This window comes from Elephantulus edwardii, unplaced genomic scaffold (assembly GCF_000299155.1).
Source record: "Elephantulus edwardii isolate Elephantulus edwardi_28Jun2011 unplaced genomic scaffold, EleEdw1.0 scaffold00283, whole genome shotgun sequence".
Lineage (NCBI taxonomy): Eukaryota > Metazoa > Chordata > Mammalia > Macroscelidea > Macroscelididae > Elephantulus > Elephantulus edwardii.
The window spans coordinates 204812-223629 of NW_006400033.1; the positions used below are offsets into that span (position 1 = coordinate 204812).

The window sequence follows — 18818 nt, forward strand, 5'->3', positions numbered from 1 at the left end:
TTCTCTCCCCACACAGCACTATCCAGAGAAACTAGCTGCAAGGCTTAGGACACTTCACTCCAACTGCCATCTGGCAAGCAGCCCTCCACCTGTGTTCTCACAGCAAGGAGCTGAGCAGAGGTGTACTGTGTGCTCGTCCAGTTCTCACACCTGGAGCGTTCTTCAGATGGCCGCTCAGCAGCGTCAGCAGCCTCTATTATCTGTATGCGTTTGGCAGTTTACAGACCTCTTTGACGTATAAGCCATTTCATTCTTGTCAGATGCAAACAGCTCAGCTAACATGACTGTAAGGGAGCAGATGCAAGGTGGGGATGGCCAAGTCTGACTTCTAACCATTTCATAAATTAGGGGAACTGTCCTCATCAATATCTATAACAGCAAACATCGCTGCTAGGTCAGACATACCCCTCCGCCGCCATGCTCCTGCACCTGTCTCCACTAGTCATTTGGGTTCAATATTGTTAACTCACAGACTTTACTCATAGTTGTAGTACTGAATTAGGTTTATTAGGGAAATAAGTTTGGGAGTGGGGAAGGCAAAGAATATCCCCCAAAGCCGAGTGACAAATCCTGCGTCATGGGAAATAGCAGAGCTGGAGGTATAATCAGAGTCCCAGTGGTCTACATCCTGTGTGCATCATGGGAAATAGCAGAGCTGGAGGTATAATCAGAGTCCCAGTGGTCTACATCCTGTGTGCATTAAACTGGCCAGATGGGGAAATACCCAGCCCTGTCACAGGGTGGCTTCTGTGGACTGTGGAGAGAATCCCTGTTGCTCAGGCCTGTCATTGAAAATCCAGAGCGCACCCTCCCTTCACTCCTGATTCACCTCAGGCTGCAGTTTAGAGTCCACTTTGCTCACTGGATGAATGATAGAGTTGAAGAATGTATGTTCCTATCACTGCCCAGCTCTGTAGGTGATCAGACTCGACCCATGTGGCTGACTGGGCAGTGACCAGCTCCTTAGCCATCCAGGTAACATGATCTGATGGTTGTGTCACATTTGTGAAGAGGCCTGTCTCCTCTCCTGCTTTCAGGCTCTGGCAGGAGCATGCAGTCAGCTGCTTACAATCAGTCTTCCCTCATGTCCTACTGGGTGTCACTGTGGACAAGGATAGTTCATTGTAGCCCTGGCCCTGAAAGGCCCTGCAGCCACGGGGATGTATAGCTGCCCAGATGTGCACTGCAGTCCTCTGATCTCCAGCCTGGTCAGTCCTTGTCCCATCCTACCCAAGCCACACAGTGCATCCTTTAAAAACTCACTGTCCAGCTTTGGGTAACCAGTCCAGCAATTATTTCCCTATACTCCCCAAGTGTCCAGTACTTAGCAGCTCTTTCATGTGCACAAGCACTTAGCCTCATCCTTTGTTTCATTTTTCTAGGTGTTTGTCTCGTAACTGAAGGAAACAGGTTACAAATAACACTAGTCACTCTTGCCTCTGTTCTCTCCAAATCCCAGCCTCACAACTGTGGCTTCAACAGGGAGATTTGAATTTTCAAATCTGTTAAATCTGAAAAAGAACTGCAGTAATGAAAAGTCTGGAAATGTTTGATTAATATAAACAAAACCGGGTTTTTTTTAATATAACTCTTTAGAGCCTTTTCCAGATTTCTCTGACAGGACTTTTCTTTGGAGGTGATCAAGTTATGATCCTGGTTACAGGGCTGCAGTAGGTCACCTTGGGAATGGGGCTGTGATGGCTAAGGTGGAAGGTCCATAAGAGCTGTATTGCTTAGCACCAACACAGCTGTCACCAGTTTCAGAAATGCAGATCTAAATAGACTGCAGAAAAGCACTCTATTGTAGGTTAATGTCATCTAGACATAATTTTTAAAGAAATGTTGAATTTTACAAAATATTTCATCTATATGCCTTATACACACACACACACACTATATGCCTTCAGGCTGAGAGCTAGTGTGTTGTGAGTTGGTTTTAGGCTGGAAGTTGTGATGGCCTCTCACATCTTGAGGAGGAACAGGTATGGTATGGAATGCTCGGCGAGCCCTTAGGCCTTTCTTTTCATCCCAAGTGTGTGTCAGCAGATGGGACTTGTTAGATGAACTGGGGGTCTATGGCTAACAGTCCATCAGCATGTGGGATGCTGGAATTTTTAAATCCTGTAGGCCTGGCTCTTGTTTCTGTTCAAAAATTCTTCTAGGTGGTATAGCACTTGTGTGTCAATTTGCTGTACAGAGGTAACTCATGGATGCTGTGATGCTGAACACTGTGACCCTGATGTGCCAAATGTGATTAATTGGTTACCCATGGCAGACAGTGGTAGAGCTTCCTGGTTAAAACAAGATTGGAAGCAGGAGTGGCATCCACTTCTGAAATAGATTGCCTGTGGAAACCCTATGAACTTGGAGAAATGAAGAATGTTATTCAAGTGTTCGTGTCTTTTTGTTTGTAGGGTTGCTGAGTTGCCTATGACTCAATGGCATTTAACAACAATATGTTTATAAATAGGCTGGATTTATGATTTCTTCTTGCCTCTGGGGTGGTCCACTGGATGTTTTCACTGCCGTCTGTGATGTGTAAATTATTTTTACATGAACCTGGCCTTTAATTCCTTAGAGTTCAAGTCTGGCTTTGGTCGTAACATACACCTTTCAGGCATTACTGATTGGAACTTGTTTTTCTAAGGAACTCGGTGGGCACAGCTATAGTGTGTTGTACTAACCAGGCCTCAGATCTCTGGCAGTTTAGGTCTACCAGGAAGGTGAGCAGTCTCCTCTGAACAGCTTCAGAAAGCCATTTAAGGGTCATGGAGTCACAGCTGGCTTACACTGAATTAGCATTTTTTCTTGTATTGTTCTTACCAGATTTTAGTATTAAAATTTATACTGACTCACTTTTTGGCTCATTATCTGACATTTCAAATTCACTAACTGCATTAACAGTGACCTAGGGACCTTTGGCAGCCTAGTGGTAAGGAGCTGTGCTGCCAACCATAAGGCATGTGATTTGAACCCACCTGCAGATCCACAGGAGAAAGAGGAACAGTTCCCTTCTGTACAGTTTACTGCCTCTGAAAACCGAGGGAAGGGTCAGGACATGGTTGGCAGGAGAAACAAGGTGGAAGGTACGAGTAATGGCTGTGCTGATCAAGGTCACATGTCCCTTTGGCTGGGTGGGACTGTTACAGCAGGTAGTCATCTTCCATGTGCCCTCAATGTCAATTTTTGGGTTACCCTTGTCTTGGATGCGAGTAATTGTTGTGGCTGTTGTTGTATACCATCGAGTCGGATCTGACCCATTGCTGACCCTCCAGCAGGTTTTCAGAGGCAGTTAACTGCAGTTGTGGATTTGAACTGCTTGCCTTCGGGGTTGCAGAGCTGTTTCTTGCCAGTGGGCCACCATAGCTTCCTTGATAAAAGGAATAGATAAACAAGAAACCCACCACCCAATACTCTCCCCACCCTGCTGACTCACTGCGACCCTCACTTGGGGTTCTGAGGCTGTAAACGGGGTGTGATAGGGATGAGACTGGGCATCTTTCTCCCACAGAGCAGGTGTGGTACTAGAACCTTAACCACGTGACTGTGAGGCACTGCATGTAATCAGTATGTCAAGCAGTCTTCCTGCCCTCTTGGCTCGTTTGCAGACAGGAGGACCATTTGATAGATGCACCTGTAGTGCTGCCTGTGCCTTGTGGAAGGTGGAGTTAGGCACTCCTGACTGACTGTTCCCTGTTGCGTGTCATCGAGGAGGAATCCACCCTCTGGTGGATTGCTAGCAAGGAGATTGGCCCCTCCTACCACACAACAGCTGGTGGCTCCTTTGGGATTGCAGAGCACATGTTCTTGCCACTAGTTCAACAGGGGTGGCTTGATGGTATTTCTGTATCCTATCCATCACAGATGTCATTCTGCCCTCGCTTCCACTCTTCTTCCCTCATTTTCTATCCCTGTAAGCACTTCCCCCAAATGTGCATTTTAAGATGCTGAGTTTTCTTTTCAGCATCTTCACTGTGATAGGTCTCTGTGTGTGTAGTTTTCTTTGTAATTATCCTACTTGGGACTTGACAGTTGGCATCTTTTACTAGCTTAAGCTTAGGAACTTTTCAGTCCATCTTGTCATTTCTTTAATCCTGTTTGTTTCCTCTGTCTGGGAATCCAATTATATCTATCAGACCGTTTGATGCTGCTCATTCACCTAGTGGTCTCTCAGTTCAACTGTGGTGGGATCCACTATGTGAGGCTTGTCTTCCTGGCTGTACCTCTAGACATGGGCTATTCAACCAAGAGCCAGAGTCCTCATCTCAGAGTGGAGGTTCTGTGGAGTGTGTCTCTTCCTTTGCATTTACAAAAGTTCCTTAACACGTTGCCAGCAAAAAAAAAAGTGTTTCTCAGCACGGTCTCAATTTAAAAGTGTGCGGCAACGTGTTAAACAACCTCTCAATGCCTCTAACATGATGAAAAGGAAACTGCGTGCACAACTAGAAGCCAAGAAAACAGAGCCCCAAGTATTACATGAATACTTTAATGCAAAATGCTTAACACTTAAAATTAGCAAAGCTTCATTTAAATTAAAACTCCATTTAACTAAAGATGGTTAATCCCAAGAATTGTACAGTAGTTGATTTCTGCAGCACGCCAGCAGCCCTGTGGGTCCAGGTGATGGCTTCACTGCACGCCTCTCCTCTGCTGTTCCTCTCAGCCCTTGGGGTGGGGACAGGGCACCTGGACAGACACATGGCAAGACCCAAATGAGTCACGCGCAGTGATTTTTAATGAGTTAGCGACTTCACTTTAAGCTGTCCAACCGAACAGCTGGGGCGTAAGTGCAGGTGGTGGTTCACAGCTGAGGAGAGGTCTGCTTTTACAGCTTGGTAAAGTTCTGGCCTAGGTGAGAAGTCACAGTTTAAGGATGCACGTTCTGTAAATAGTTACTACATATACACATTTAGTGTCTGTAAACACTAGAAATATACATTAGACAGAGTACCCTCACAAGGAGGGTCCAGTTTAAAAAAGAAGATGAGGTAACATGAATCTCCACATCCACAGGAATCCTGCCTGAGGAGTCTCAACAGCTGCCAGCAACCCCCTCCTCCTGGGGAAGGGTCTCTGGGTCTCAGGGTCTGCCAACACTGGACTCGTTAGCTTTCAGCATGGCCACAGCATCCTTCACTGCGTGGTAGATGACATTCTTCACCTGGGAAAATGGAAGCAATGCCGTCAACACACCATGAGGCCTGACAAAGGATGGGTTTTCACAGCCGGACCAGGATTTCAGACAGCTGAATGTTCTAAACCACACGCCTGCCCCTGAAGAACCAGGCATGCACACTTCTCCTTCCCCAGGCTTTGCTGCCAGACGCCCCCCTCTTGCAGGTGAGGGAAGTGGACTGGCTGCCTTAACGAGTTCCAAGCTAATGCAGCCCACTCATTTTCCAACTATGAAATTTACTACTACACAATCTACAATTAAGCCAGCATGCTAGGAGACTCCTTTCACGCCTGAAGTGCCTTTCCTGCTCTGGAAGTACACGCACCCTGTCCTAGACCGTAGATAGAGCCGAGCCAGGATCAAAAGTCAGATCCACTCATTTTCAGTCTGAGGGCCTTTCTGTAGTTACACACAGTCCTATACAAGGTCTAAAACATCAAACCAGCTCTCAACCAAGAAATGCCTTTCTTAGGTGGATGAAGCTCATACTATCTGCTATGACAAGGGCCATGCTTCCTGATCATTACATCAGCATTTTAATGAATTGCTAGTATCTCTACTATTTTTACCTGTAATTTATCTTCATGATTGGTGTGAGTTTGTGAAAGATAGCGGAATTCCTGAGTGAGCCAGAAGCAATGTTTAACATGCTCTGGAGAAACAAAATCTTCAGCCACTTTGATACAGCTGTATAAGTTATGGACCTGAAAAACAGCAAGGCATGTCAGAAACAACATTCCTGTCACGGGATGGATGAAGACTAAAGCAAAGGGCCTTCCTTGCCTGATGCGGAGCTCCGGCTGGTATAAAAACAACATCCCCGAGAAACTGTACGATAGCCCAGCCTTGAACACCGTATTCTTGATGGAGGCGCTTCCGTAGAGATCGGTCCAGGTACCAGCTCTGATCGTGAATAGGGTCGTGGTCAGCTGGGTTTTCTTGGCCCTGCTCTTCTGAGACCTAGAATGTGTTCACATCATCAAACACCTGAGCAACATGGCAGTTAGTGAACAATGCTGGCCATCAATAAATAGCAAGGTTCTCTTAGGGAAGTCCTCCTGATGGTGGGAAAGCACTACCAAGCACGTCCAAACTCCTGACTGAACAGGAGCAACAAGACAACAAAGAAAATGCAGCATCCTCCAAAATGACTGGTAATCTGTGGGTGGCTGTAAACAGTGTTATTTGTATTTGGACAGGATTTTGAACTAGTCTTTTAGTCTAGTTTTCTGAAAATAGGTTCAATGTTGGATACAAACATTCATCACTCATCTGAACTACAAAAAAAATGTGGATTAAGTAACTTTAAAGAAAATTCTTGTTTATTCTAGAATATTACCTAGCAAAGCAGTCTCAGAGTAATAGTATCAAAGAATAATGGCCAGTGAGAAGCACCTTAAGTCATATTCCAAGTAAAGACCCTCAACCCAGATCTTAAACAAGACTCTAGAATACCTGAATGGCAACCAGCAGTTTTAGTGAAAAACTTAAAAACTAAGTTCACGCAATCAGTGTAGTTCCTGAAACTTCCACCCAGAATCCCTGCTGAAGAGGAAACCTGGACTTTTCATCCTTGACAATGAGACCCAACAGGATAGGGCCATGGACCCTCTTGAGCCTTTGCTGAGTGAGGACAGGCAAACACAACAGAGACCTTAAGCAGGAATCGCTCAGGACCAAGGTTCAACAGTGACCCTCTAAAGTGCCTGGGCTTTCAGGCAACAAAATTAAACGGAGCTTGGAGATGAGCTGGGGATTACTGAGAAACCCTTTCCCTCAGCAACCCCACTCACCCTGTAAAAATGGCATACACAGACTTAACTCTGAACTTTCCTTTTCAAATGTGATTATCAAAATATAGCCAGACTTCTGAGAGGAGCAACAATGCTCACCAAGTAGAAATTCAAAACAGTAACTGACTATGATACTACAGCCTGTCTAAAGGTAAGCAATACAAAGCCAGTACTTACTACACAAGCCCTCACACCAGACATTTCCGCCTGTAGGCCGTTAAGGGGAAAGCATACCTTTTTAAGGAATTCTCTTATCTTCTCTGTGTCTTTTGCAGCATATATATGCCAGAGGGCTCCCGGTTTCTCTTTTCCTTCAAGAAATCGCTTTATTGTGAGTTCATCAGAGTCTCCGTCTTGGATACTTTTAAGGACTTCTAAAGCAAGGAAAAACACGTATCATGCTATGGTTCCTAGGTCAGAGGGCACACCCCATTTCTTACTCAGCCGCCCATATACCTTCTTCTTGGTCACTCTGTCCTTTGGGAATTCCCACATAGACCATGACATTAGCTGCGTCAGATACATCGAGATGGAGATTTGTTGTTCCATATTTCCGATCTTCTGGAGTAATTAATCCTGCAAAAAGAAAATGTCATGAATTTGCTCAACATGACAAGCATTACTATTGTATTTTCTACTCTTAGATACATGATCACAAAACCAATGGTTTTTGAGAGGCAGTAAGTCACTTGGGAGGAGACTGCCCATCCTTCTTTAGCTAAGCAACTGGTGGATTCAAATGATACACCTTCAGGCCAGCAGCTCAACTCCTTACCACAAAGCTGCCGAAGGCTACTAGTCCTTTTCTACTTTTACTTGAGGTAAAGTGTCTCATGATATACTGTAAAGACAGTAAAGACACCAAATTCTACTTACATCAAATCAACCACAGCTCAACTCCTTACCACAAAGCTGCCGAAGGCTCCTAGTCCTTTTCTACTTTTACTTGAGGTAAAGTGTCTCATGATATACTGTAAAGACAGTAAAGACACCAAATTCTACTTACATCAAATCAACCAATACCCATGGAAACACCATCAAGAAGTCAAATTATACATTGCATTGGTCAGATCTGCAGCCAAAGATGTATAAGAAGTAAAGTGTTACTTTGATGGCTAAATTGTACACAGCCCAGGTCACAGCATCTTCAGTCACCTCATGCTCTGCACTGCAAAAGCTGGGCACAGTAAACAAGAAGATCCAAGAGCTGCTGCCTTCAAATTGTATTCCCAGGGAAGAACATAGACTAGTGAAGACCAGCTGCCAGAAGGAATTTAATCAGAACGTTCCTTAGAAGCGGGCCTGGTGAGACTTGTTTTCACTCACTTTGGACAAATCATCAAGAGGGAATTAATCAATGGGGGAAAACATCAAACTTGGTAAAGAAGATCGATGAAAGAGGAGAGACCTTCAAAATGGACAGTGGCTAAAAAAAAAAAAACAACACTTGCAAGAAAAGAACAGAAAGAAATTAAGGCACAGAAAAGCAAGGGAAGTTGTCAAGTGAAAAAATGAAGCTGGAATGTGCACAGATGAGACTGACTCAAGTTGGTCTGACAGTCTGGTGGGGCTCTGGGGCAAGAGAGAAAGCTTGGGCTCACCTCAGAATGGGAAATCTTAGCAGAAAACTCCCACCCACACAGACTGAGCCCAGTGAGACAAGCACTGCTCAGCCCCAAGAGCAGGGCAGGGTCTTCTCCAGCGCAGTCTGTGACCAAGCCCTCTTCACAGAAGGCGCACCCTGCTACAAGGTACAGGCACGGGAAAAACAGTTGGTAGTTGTGGCTGGGGGATGAGTACACAGGGGTCCCTGGAGTGGATTCTCCAAGCTTTGAATCTGCTTACAAAATACGTCCAAAGTGAAAAGCAAAATTTGAAGAAAAAGGCTATTAATGATGTAGATGGAAAATGAGCACAGTTCTTCATGGCAGCATGGATCAAACAGACAACTGCTTCTACTGAAAGTGCTAGCAGGTTAAAAACAACAATATCATTCAGGAATAGGACTACGAAGGACAAAATCATACATGCAAAGAACTTCAGATGGTTTGTGGTGTTGGAAGGATGAGTTCAGAAACAGGTCTTAAAGCCTCATCAGGCTGCTTGTTGGCTTAGACATGCTCGAGTGATTAAACAGAACTCAATAAAAGGAAATGACACCACCCAGCCCTTCGTCACAAATCCATCCACTCCTAGCCCTCATTAGTAAAGCCAGTCTAAATGGAGTGTGCATCAATTCAGGTGGAACCATCTGTAAAAGCAGTGTCTTGGGGAAAGAATCCTCTCCAGTAGAAAATCCTCAAACAAATACCACAAGAATCATGAAAAGCAACAGACATGGAAGCTGCACGGGGACAGAGCCCTGGGGCAAGGTGAAGGAGGAGGATTACTGTTCAAAATTCCCACACTCAGGAGAACCCAGCTCAAGCCCCAGATGTGCCATGCTGCCCTATGGAGCTGGAGTAGGAGTACAAGCCAGCATCCTTGCCAGGGGTGGTGCTGGACCAGAGAAGGCTGGGTTAGTTATCTCTCTTAAAAAACCTATTCCCCGTGCTTTGCCTGAGGACACACAGCTCAACCAACCAACTGCTGATATGTGGCAACTCTTTGTCTCTGAAGAATATGAAAATGAAAACGTTTTATTCTTTTCAACTCCTATATGCTTATTATCTAGAAAAGAATTAAGTTCGCCACATGAAAAGGTTTCTCAGAGTAGCACTGCCATTTATCCATGTCAGAGATAAAGACCTGCTGCTAAGCTATTACCCTAGCAGGCAGGCAATTTAATCTGAAAAGAATTCTGATGGCCATTCTACTTTGTAAAGCTTCATGATTTACATACAGACCCTTAATCATTATACAACAGTACCCATTCACTTCAATGGAGAAAGCTTACCATAAATCCACACTGTAAACCCAGGATGTTGCCCTGGAATCCCAGCCAGCAGAGCAGCTTTGCTCACAGCTTTGAAGGACTCAGGGAACATAGCCATAGGACCTCTCCAAACCCAGTGCATGTGGGGGCTCTCCAAATCAAGGTACAAACTACAAAGGACTCCGGCATGCCAAATCCTTTCTCCCACAGATCAGATCTCATTCAACACTACTGAGACCAGCCTAGACACCTAGATTACTAGAAACTTCCCAACAGAAAACAAACTTCTCTCAAGAATTTCCCCCAATTTCCTTCCTGGGGTCTCTCGGACTGACTCTGCCATAATAGAAGAACTTTGGGCTGGGCCTCATCTCCACATTTTCCCTCTTGCTCCCTTCCCCTCCAACAGTCTGTACAGACTCTAGCAAAGGAGTCAACAAACTGACCCTCTCTTTGGAAGGGTCATGTGGCATTAGCAGGTTTATTGTTCAAAATGTCTGTCCTAGCCTCGGCTTTGACTTTTCACCATACAACTGGGTTGGAACATAAAACAGGGAGTACTGCCCCAGGGAGCCAGAGCCAGGGGCTTTCCCCGAGTGGGAGGACTTCGGGAGGTAGACGCCATAATTGGCAGGACTAAGCTGAGCTGTGAGGCTGAAGGTCAAAGAGCCTGCAAGCACACATGAGCAGCTGTCCTGAATGAGGAACCATATCCTGTTGCTAACCTGTGCTTTGACCCGTTAACTCCCCTAATGACCTCCATAACTGTGTGTATGGTTCTGTGAGATCTGTGGGGCCATGCAACAGATCTGAGAGCCCTGGGAGTGATGGCGGGTCTTAAAATGTGTAGAGGTAGGAGCGTGGGGGTTGTATCCGACTTCACAGAAATGAAGTTTCGTACGGTGAGTGTGGCTGATAAGGACATTTTCCTCTGTGGAGTTAACTGGGGTCAGAGGTGGCCATCTCCATGCTACAAACACTCTACAGTAAACACTCTTAAATCTTAAAGAGACTAGAAGGTGGGAAGAAAAGAAGTAACTTTTACAAGTAATGGGAAAATGGGGTTCAAATAGAATGAAATATTAGTTGAAAGCCACTGGAAGGGTCAGAACAACTGAACCTTCATTCAACAAACTGGTAAATAAAAGCCTTCAAAAAAGGTTCATTTGATGAAGCATAAAAACCATTAAAAATTATCATACTCCAGACTATTTAGCAATAACATATAAAGATTCTACATTAGATGCAGAAAGGAAAGATATCAAATTGTGCATGATCTGTAACTGCAACTCTGGAAAGAAAATATATAAAATTGAGTGGCCAAGGAAGATCGCTACAAACAGAACCTGCTGCAATAATCAACTTTCCAAATATGTGATTTGCTGTATTTAGTACTCATTTTCAAAGCTTGCTGCTTCCTCCTTACCGTACGCATTATACATCTTGGGGCCAAGATCAGGCCGAACAAAGTAGCTGGGCAACCTGGAAGCCAAGTTCAGTTTGCCATCTCGCCTGGTGTACTCAGGCAGTGGAATGTTGGCCATCAGATCATCGAACCTAGGACAAGAGAACCAGGAATTCACAAAATAAGTTTGTCTTCCTAGTATATCACTATGTGATTTGTAAACAAAAAGGAGTAAATCAAACTATTTGTGACCGTAATCACTATTTAACATTGGAATGACATCATGAAGTTAGCTCTTTTTCTGTCCTACACTACATAAATGTGTTGAAATGAGCTGGAATATTTCTAAGCAGTAAATTCCAGATCAAAGAATAAACACAGATGCATTACTAATTATCTCAGAGGCTGCTTTTCAAGGTTTCAAGTCCAATTCTATGAAAATGGATCTACCAGTTCAGATATTTTATTGTTTAACTCAATGATAAAACTAGATCACGCACATATATTAGACCTACTGAAAAGGTCCAACTGACAGTGCCCCTGATATATTAGACAGGAAAACTGTTCCAGAGTTTTCTTGTTTGTAATACTAACCAAAACAATCACTAGGCCTTTCCTCCTGTGGTACCACTGGGTAGGGTGGTGGGTGGTGGTGGTGTCTGGGGGTTGGAGGGGTGATTTAACCATTAGCCCTTAGGGACCAGGAACTCTGTGAAAACTACCTCCTCAAAATCAGTGCTTGCAAAAATTTGTCTCTTCCTTAGGCAAGAAGAGCAGTGGAAAAGGTGTAGGCGCTTTCATTACTGAGCCAGATCTAAAAGTCAGAATCTCCATCTAATTTAAAAATACATGCCTCTAAAAATTACACACTAAAAATGAAAACCCAGCACAAGTGAAACTATGGAAACATAAATACACCAAGTCAAGGACAGAAATCCTCACTCCCCACCTGGACGGCATCATGTCTCTGAAATCTTCCCCTGGCGGCCAGTCCTTGAGTTTTAACACCATTGGCTCTTTCTCGTTTTTCAAGCGATCTGCAAAGTAACCAGGAGAGCTCTTCATAACTCGATAAAAGCCAAATATACTTTGTTGCTGACTATCATCAAGTCAGAACTGACCCCCCGCTGATCCTCCAGTGGGTTTTCAGAGGCAGTTAACTGCACAGAAGATTGTTTATCCTTTTTCCGGGGAGCATCTGGTGGATTCAAACAACATGCCTTCAGGATTGCAGCACAGCTTCTTACCACTAGGCCACCAAAGCTCTCAAATATACTTCTATAAAAACTCCCTAACCTGATATATTTAGAATATAAGTATTCTTTTACTACTCTCCCCCTCACACTTACCAGTCACATCAGATATTTCTCTAGTCAAGAAATCTAACTGCACTCATTCAAGGGTAACCAGGAACAGCAAAATAAGTCATCAATTAATTTGTATCAGGGTCCTATTTTTTTTTTTTTAAAGACTTTTATGCCTTCTTTGAGATTTCAGCCATTGCCTTTTGCCCAAAATAAATGTGTTTCAACAAATGACCATCTAAGGCTCAGGCTCTTTTCCTATGGGGTACTTGAGAAGTGGACAGCTTCGGTTCAAATCCACCTGATGCTCTGCTGGAGAAGGAGGGGCAATATCCTCCTGTACCAGTCAGATCTGATTTGATGGTACACACACACACACACACACACACACACACACACACACACAAGTGGACAACTCAATTGACCAATATCAGTGAACTTTAACAAGCAAATCCCACAGATGTTTTTGTAAACTCAATGGCCTAAGGCCGTCCTAATAAAGGATGACTTGTTTTGGTCAGAGACTAAGACTAGATGTGTCCAGGGACAGTAGGGGCCACCTTCCCTCCATCACATCTTCTAGAGAACACACAGATTTAGTCAAAACTAATTCCTGAGCTCCCAAAGCTAGTACTGTCAGGGAACCCGGAGCAAAGGAACTCAATTAGAACACCACTGCTGTGGTTAAGTTTTGTCTGTGCTAAGTGTTTTAACCATGTAGCCCTCACAATGAAACCAGTACCCAACTGAAATAAGGCACAAATTAATTAATATTGCTCATTTTGGTGGTTTGGGGTGTTTTGTTGTTTTTTTTTTTTAGCACTATAACAGCATATTGGCTAACTAAAGAAATTTTTTTTAGTATTCCAGTTTTTTTAATGAGAGATGTCAAGTAGCTGAGTCAGAAATGGACTACAGATTGCACCTTTATGCCACATCTGGAAAAGACAAGCTACAGTCTAGACTGAGGATAAAAGCTAAGGTACAGAGGAGCTCTGGTGGCCTAGTGGCAAGGAGTTGCAACTACAATCCCAGAGGCGCACGGTTCGAATCCACCAGATGCTCTGCCGGGGAAGGAGGGACAATCCCCTCCTGTACCAGTCAGATCTGATTTGATGGTACATTCACACAAAAATAATTAAAAAAAAAAAAAGCTAAGGTACACCAAGCTTATCTACTCAGCAAGTGCACATCAAGCACCAGAACTTGAACCCTGGCCTATACAGAAAGCACACGTGGTGGACATGGTGTAGGACAGCTCCATGGGGCTTCCAAGGCTGCGACCTTCAGAAGTCATCATCAAGCCTGTCTTCTGAGGAGTGTCTGGCTGGATTCAAATGGCAAACCTACAGCGAGGAGTTGAGCGCTAAGCCCTTTGTTCCACCAGGAACTTTTCACCCTTCTTAAGAAATCTTAAATACATACTTGGAATATCTTCAAATCCATCCCAGAAGTCTCCCACAGTGGCTCCTGTGATGATTTCATTGGTCCTACAATTGACTAGGTCAACCTCCTGATCTCCAAACTCTTTCCTGAAGGACTCAGGTTTCCAAAGTTCAGTGTTCAGTTTGTGATGCACTCCAGACACCATCACAGGCTGAAAGAGAAGGAAGATTTTAGTTTGCATTCTCCCAGCTCTGTACTTTGTGCCCATAGACACCACCTCTTCCAACTGCTGCACTGTTTGTTCCCGCGTGGCTGGTCCTTCACTCAGATGCTGGAGTGCAGCTTAGTCCTCTCTACCCCCAGCACTGACAGCTTTACCGCTTATTGGCTACACACAAACTACTCTCAGGGATAAATGAGGTTCGAGGATCAAGGATCAATCCTTCCAGCTCAGATTCCATTATACATGGGACAAAAACTCCAAATCCCAAGGCAGAGAATGTGAAGAAAGGATGAGAACTTGGCAGAAGGGTGTTCCCACCACTGCCTCTGACCTGCTGCTGCTGGGCAGGGAGATGCACCTAGAGGTCAGGTTTCCTGGGTGTCCCAGATCAGCTAGGAACCCCAACTGCATGAGAAATGGCCGAATGTAAAATATTGGCAGCAAGTTCTACCGCCCCATCTACTTCCCCTTAAAAGGTTTTAATTTTTTTAAATTGTGGTTATAGAGGAACAAAACCCTATGTAACAAAACATTTGATATTCCAGCCATTTCTATGGGCACAATTCAGTGACATTTTGTTCCCTTTGTTACACGCCCTACCACAATCCATAATCCCAGTTTTTTCATCACCATTAACAAAAACTCAGGACCCTTTAAACAACATCTTCCCATGTGTCTCTCCTACTTGCTCCTGAAAACAACCAGAGTCAGTTTGGTTTTGCCTACTTTAAATATAAGTGAGGTCATACATACTTGTCCTTTTTATGTTAAACTCATTCTGCTTGGATCAACTTCAAGTTTCATCTATGTTTATAGGACAGTATCACACTATGATTTTCATGTGTATTTCTCTAATGACTTTAGGGAGTTCTAGGGCTTTAGTGGTTAAGGAGTTACACTAACCAACCTAAAGGTTTATGGTTTAAATCCATTAACCACTTTACAAGAGAAAGATGAGTTGTCTCCTCATGTGCAATTTACTGCTTCTTGAAAACCCACTGGAGCTATGAGTTGGTTCTAACTTGCCGGCATGGAACAGCTACATAAGTCTATCCTTATATTGGTACAACACTATTACTGGGGCTTTGTATAGGTCTGAAGTTGGGAAGTGTGAGTCTTATACTTTTACTTTCCTTTTTCAAGATTGCGTTATTCTTCAATTTTTGCAAATATTAAGGAGTATAAATAAAACATGTTAATGGACTGTAATCAACCTGTATCCTTAATATGATTAAATAAGCAAATGACATTAATTAGTATATTCATTTTTTTTCTCATTTCAGAAACTCAGTCAGTTCAGACTCAAAACGACCCACCATTGGGTTTCTGAAGCTGTGACCTGGAGCTGGAGGAGAATGTTCCTCTCTGTCCCTCAGAGCCAACAGCAGACATGTAGCCACTGAGCTGGCAGGACAACCTGCTACGGACTACGCCATCAGAGGTCCCTAGTTAGTACATAAAAGATAAAAAAGAGAAAAAGGAAGGGTACTTCCTCAAGTCCTGGCCTTGTTCAAAAGTAAAGTATTCCTTTAAAAAAGATCTTATTTGGCTGAAAAGAGAGTAAGAAATTTCCAAAAATAGAAGCCAAAACAATAAAATACTGAGGGGCAGGAGTAGAAACATCAACCTAAACTTCTGATGCACAGTGCTGCCCCTTTTTAAGCAGGCACCCTAGAAGACTCCAGGTGGTTCCAAGATGATCCCAAGGGTCTGCCCACGCAGGATTGTCTCCAGTACAAGTGTGAACCAAGGGAAGAGGGATGCGCGACTTTTATGCTATCTTGTTTACGTCTTCCACTTTATGAGGCTCCTAAATCATACTTCTAACTAAAGCTGGAGAGTTAGAAGCATCAAACCTCATTGGGAAGAGAGCTCAGGCAGGTCTGCTTTATTGGACCTCACCGTGACCTCATTCTACACACCCTGAACAACAAAGGACAAGCCAGGGGCAATGCCATTTAGTCTTGGGCAGTGAGTGGGGTTGGTTACCTGCCCTTGCTTCCAGCACTCCCTGAACACATTCCAGTTGCTCTTATTGTTGGGATCCTGCAGGCACAGCAAGCGATTATCACATAGCCAATAGTGAGGGGTGTCAAAGCCCAGAATGCTGGGCTTGATGGTCAGTCCTTGAGGCTTCTTAGATAGATCCGAGGACGTCTTGTTTTGCACCAAGGAAGCAAAGATGTCATCAAGGATTTTTGGTGTACTCTTGAGTCCATTCTCTGTCTGAAATTCACAAAAGCAACAAGTTTTAAATATGTTTCCCCAGTATAGAAAACACTCCATTCCTATCATTGTTAAGATGTTGTTCATGTAGAAATATCTAAGCCAAAACCCTAAGCAAACAGACAGGTCTCCTTCCCCAACTTAACAGAACAACTCTCAGGACCCAGAAGTCCAAAAAATGAGCCAGCCCAGGAGCACAGCCCTGTAAGCACACCTGCATACTGAATGGGACTCATGTCCTGTCTGTCGCTTTCTAGTCTCTTCCCATTCCGACTTTATTTGACACTAATAAGATTGGGTAGAAACAGTAAAATGAACACCTACCTTGCCTGTTGAGGAATTCAAAAGATTTCGGAGGAAGCCAGAATTGTTGTTGCTTACAGGTGTCAGAATGGTGCTGTTGAAGGTGTGCAGGACTGTACTAGACTTGCTCAATGTGGGCAGTGGTGGAAGGCATTTGATCTCATTCTTTAGAATGGGCATTGTGGGTTGCTTTTCTAAGGAGGGAGAAAGATTACTTAGAAAAGCATTCAGAAATGAAGGATGACCACTGAGTATTAAAACAACAATATCCAAAAACAGTATCAAGGTGATCTTATGGGTGACAACAATTTCAACTTTTTTTAAATTGACCTTGTATCACACAACCTTGACATGTTTATTCATTAAATGCCAATTCTTGACACATAAAATTAGATTGTGTGCAGCAAACAGAAATAGCTTTTATCTCTGCTTTTCCAATGCCACCTTTACTGTTCTGCTCCTCACTTCACTGGCTGTGATGATAGGGTCAAAATTCCCCAGAAGGAGTGAAAGCAGGTATCTTTTCTCATTAAGTGTTCAAATGTTTTCAGCTATGATTTATTTTGTTATCACTGCAATAGATTTACCATGTAGCTATCTGTTTTTTTTAGTAAAGAAGTTCCCTTTTGGTTCTAATTTGCTAAGAGACTTCCCCCCCCTCCAAGAATAGGTGTTTAATTTGCATCTCATGATCCCCCCCCCCATTTTTGCACATTTACACTCCACCTGTCATTTCTAGGGAACAGATTGGTTACACTGGGGATTCAGTCACTGAATGTCAAATCTGACTCACTACATCAAATCTGACTCACTACAATTATGTTTTGGGTCACTGTATGAGAGAGACAGGCCTGCAACTCTGCTTTTTTCCTACTTACTGTAAAATACAGAAAGAAAGAGTAATCACCTAAATTCTAATCAACTCTACCTGAATCCAAAGTGCATTTTCTTTATACTACTGTCAAGCATCCTAAGATGACAATACAAATGAAGGAAAAGCAAAGCTGGAACATTCCAATCAAATATGGGCTGTGCAAGACAGGTAAAGGCAAAAGGTCACTCATGAAGACAAAGCCTCACCCCCACTCCCTTCTGGCCAAACCCAGTTTTGGCAGAACTTTGAGATGCATCATCAGTGGAGGCTCACTCTGGGGTTGGGGCTGCAGGATGATGACAGTGTACTCCTTTTCTCTACATATGACATCTAACCTCTGCTCTCATAGTAGCTGAGGCTGCTAAGGTCCCCATGACGGACTAAAGTACTCAAGAACCCCAAAGCAGGACATTCTCACCCTTGTTTTCTTTGTTGACGTTCCCACTGGTCAGGTCAGCCAGCCAGCTGAAGGGCGAGGTGCTGGCTGGACAGGCAGGCCTTGTACTGCTGGCTGGCTTGGGGGCTGTGTCGCCCACTGTGGGGGCTGGCTCCACTGAGGCAGGACTCTGCGGCAGCACAGTTCCAAGAGCTGGCTTTTCTCCAGGCAAGGGTGACTGTTAAGTGTAAAAGGACAATTTTACATGTACTGAGGAGTTACACTTCTTTTCTTATCTCTACCTGCCAATTAGAGAGAGCTAAGAAATACTAACCAACATAGCCATAGGAATTAAGAAATACTGGTGAAACTACAAGGTAAAAAATTAGTGACAACATGTGTCAAGAATTTAAACACATCCAGAAATCCCTTGCCAACAAATTCTTCTACATGTGGGACTAAACATAATGGCAGTGGGATTGGTTTAAGATGATCTGTCTGTGTTCGTCTACTTGGCACAGAGAACATGCTTGGGAGATAAATGAATGAATGAAACTGGTAGGAAACTGAAAGCTGTGGTTTCAGAAGGAGATGGGATGCCGAACAAGGGAAAGCACTCTCTGCACAGTAGTGGGTCAGAAAACATGACAAATAATTTTTTTTTAAGTTTTATTATTTTGTGTGTGTGTGTGTAATGTCAAATCGGATCTGACTGGTACAGGAGGAGATTCCCCTCCTTCTCTAGCAGAGCATCTGGTGGATTCGAACCATGTACCTCTGGGATTGTAGTGCAGACCAATAATTTTTTCCCCCCATTTTTAAATTTTTATTAATTTTAAAAAACATTTACAGGTTTTGGATTTCCATTCATTCATTG

General features: G+C 43.7%; 1 protein-coding gene across 1 annotated transcript in view; it reads right to left on the reverse strand.

The window, feature by feature from the left end:
• Nucleotides 1–5080: 5080 nt before the first annotated feature.
• KDM3A (lysine (K)-specific demethylase 3A) overlaps nt 5081–18818 on the reverse strand; it is a 64925-nt gene continuing 51187 nt past the window's right edge. Inside the window, exons 15-25 of the mRNA XM_006900365.1 lie at nt 17984–18179; nt 16713–16885; nt 16152–16388; nt 13979–14150; nt 12199–12286; nt 11271–11401; nt 7426–7545; nt 7204–7343; nt 5960–6136; nt 5746–5880; nt 5081–5161 (exon numbers count right to left, since the gene is read on the reverse strand). Of these exons, the coding sequence (XP_006900427.1) occupies nt 5081–5161; nt 5746–5880; nt 5960–6136; nt 7204–7343; nt 7426–7545; nt 11271–11401; nt 12199–12286; nt 13979–14150; nt 16152–16388; nt 16713–16885; nt 17984–18179 (1650 nt within the window). The remainder of the gene's footprint in view (nt 5162–5745; nt 5881–5959; nt 6137–7203; nt 7344–7425; nt 7546–11270; nt 11402–12198; nt 12287–13978; nt 14151–16151; nt 16389–16712; nt 16886–17983; nt 18180–18818) is intronic.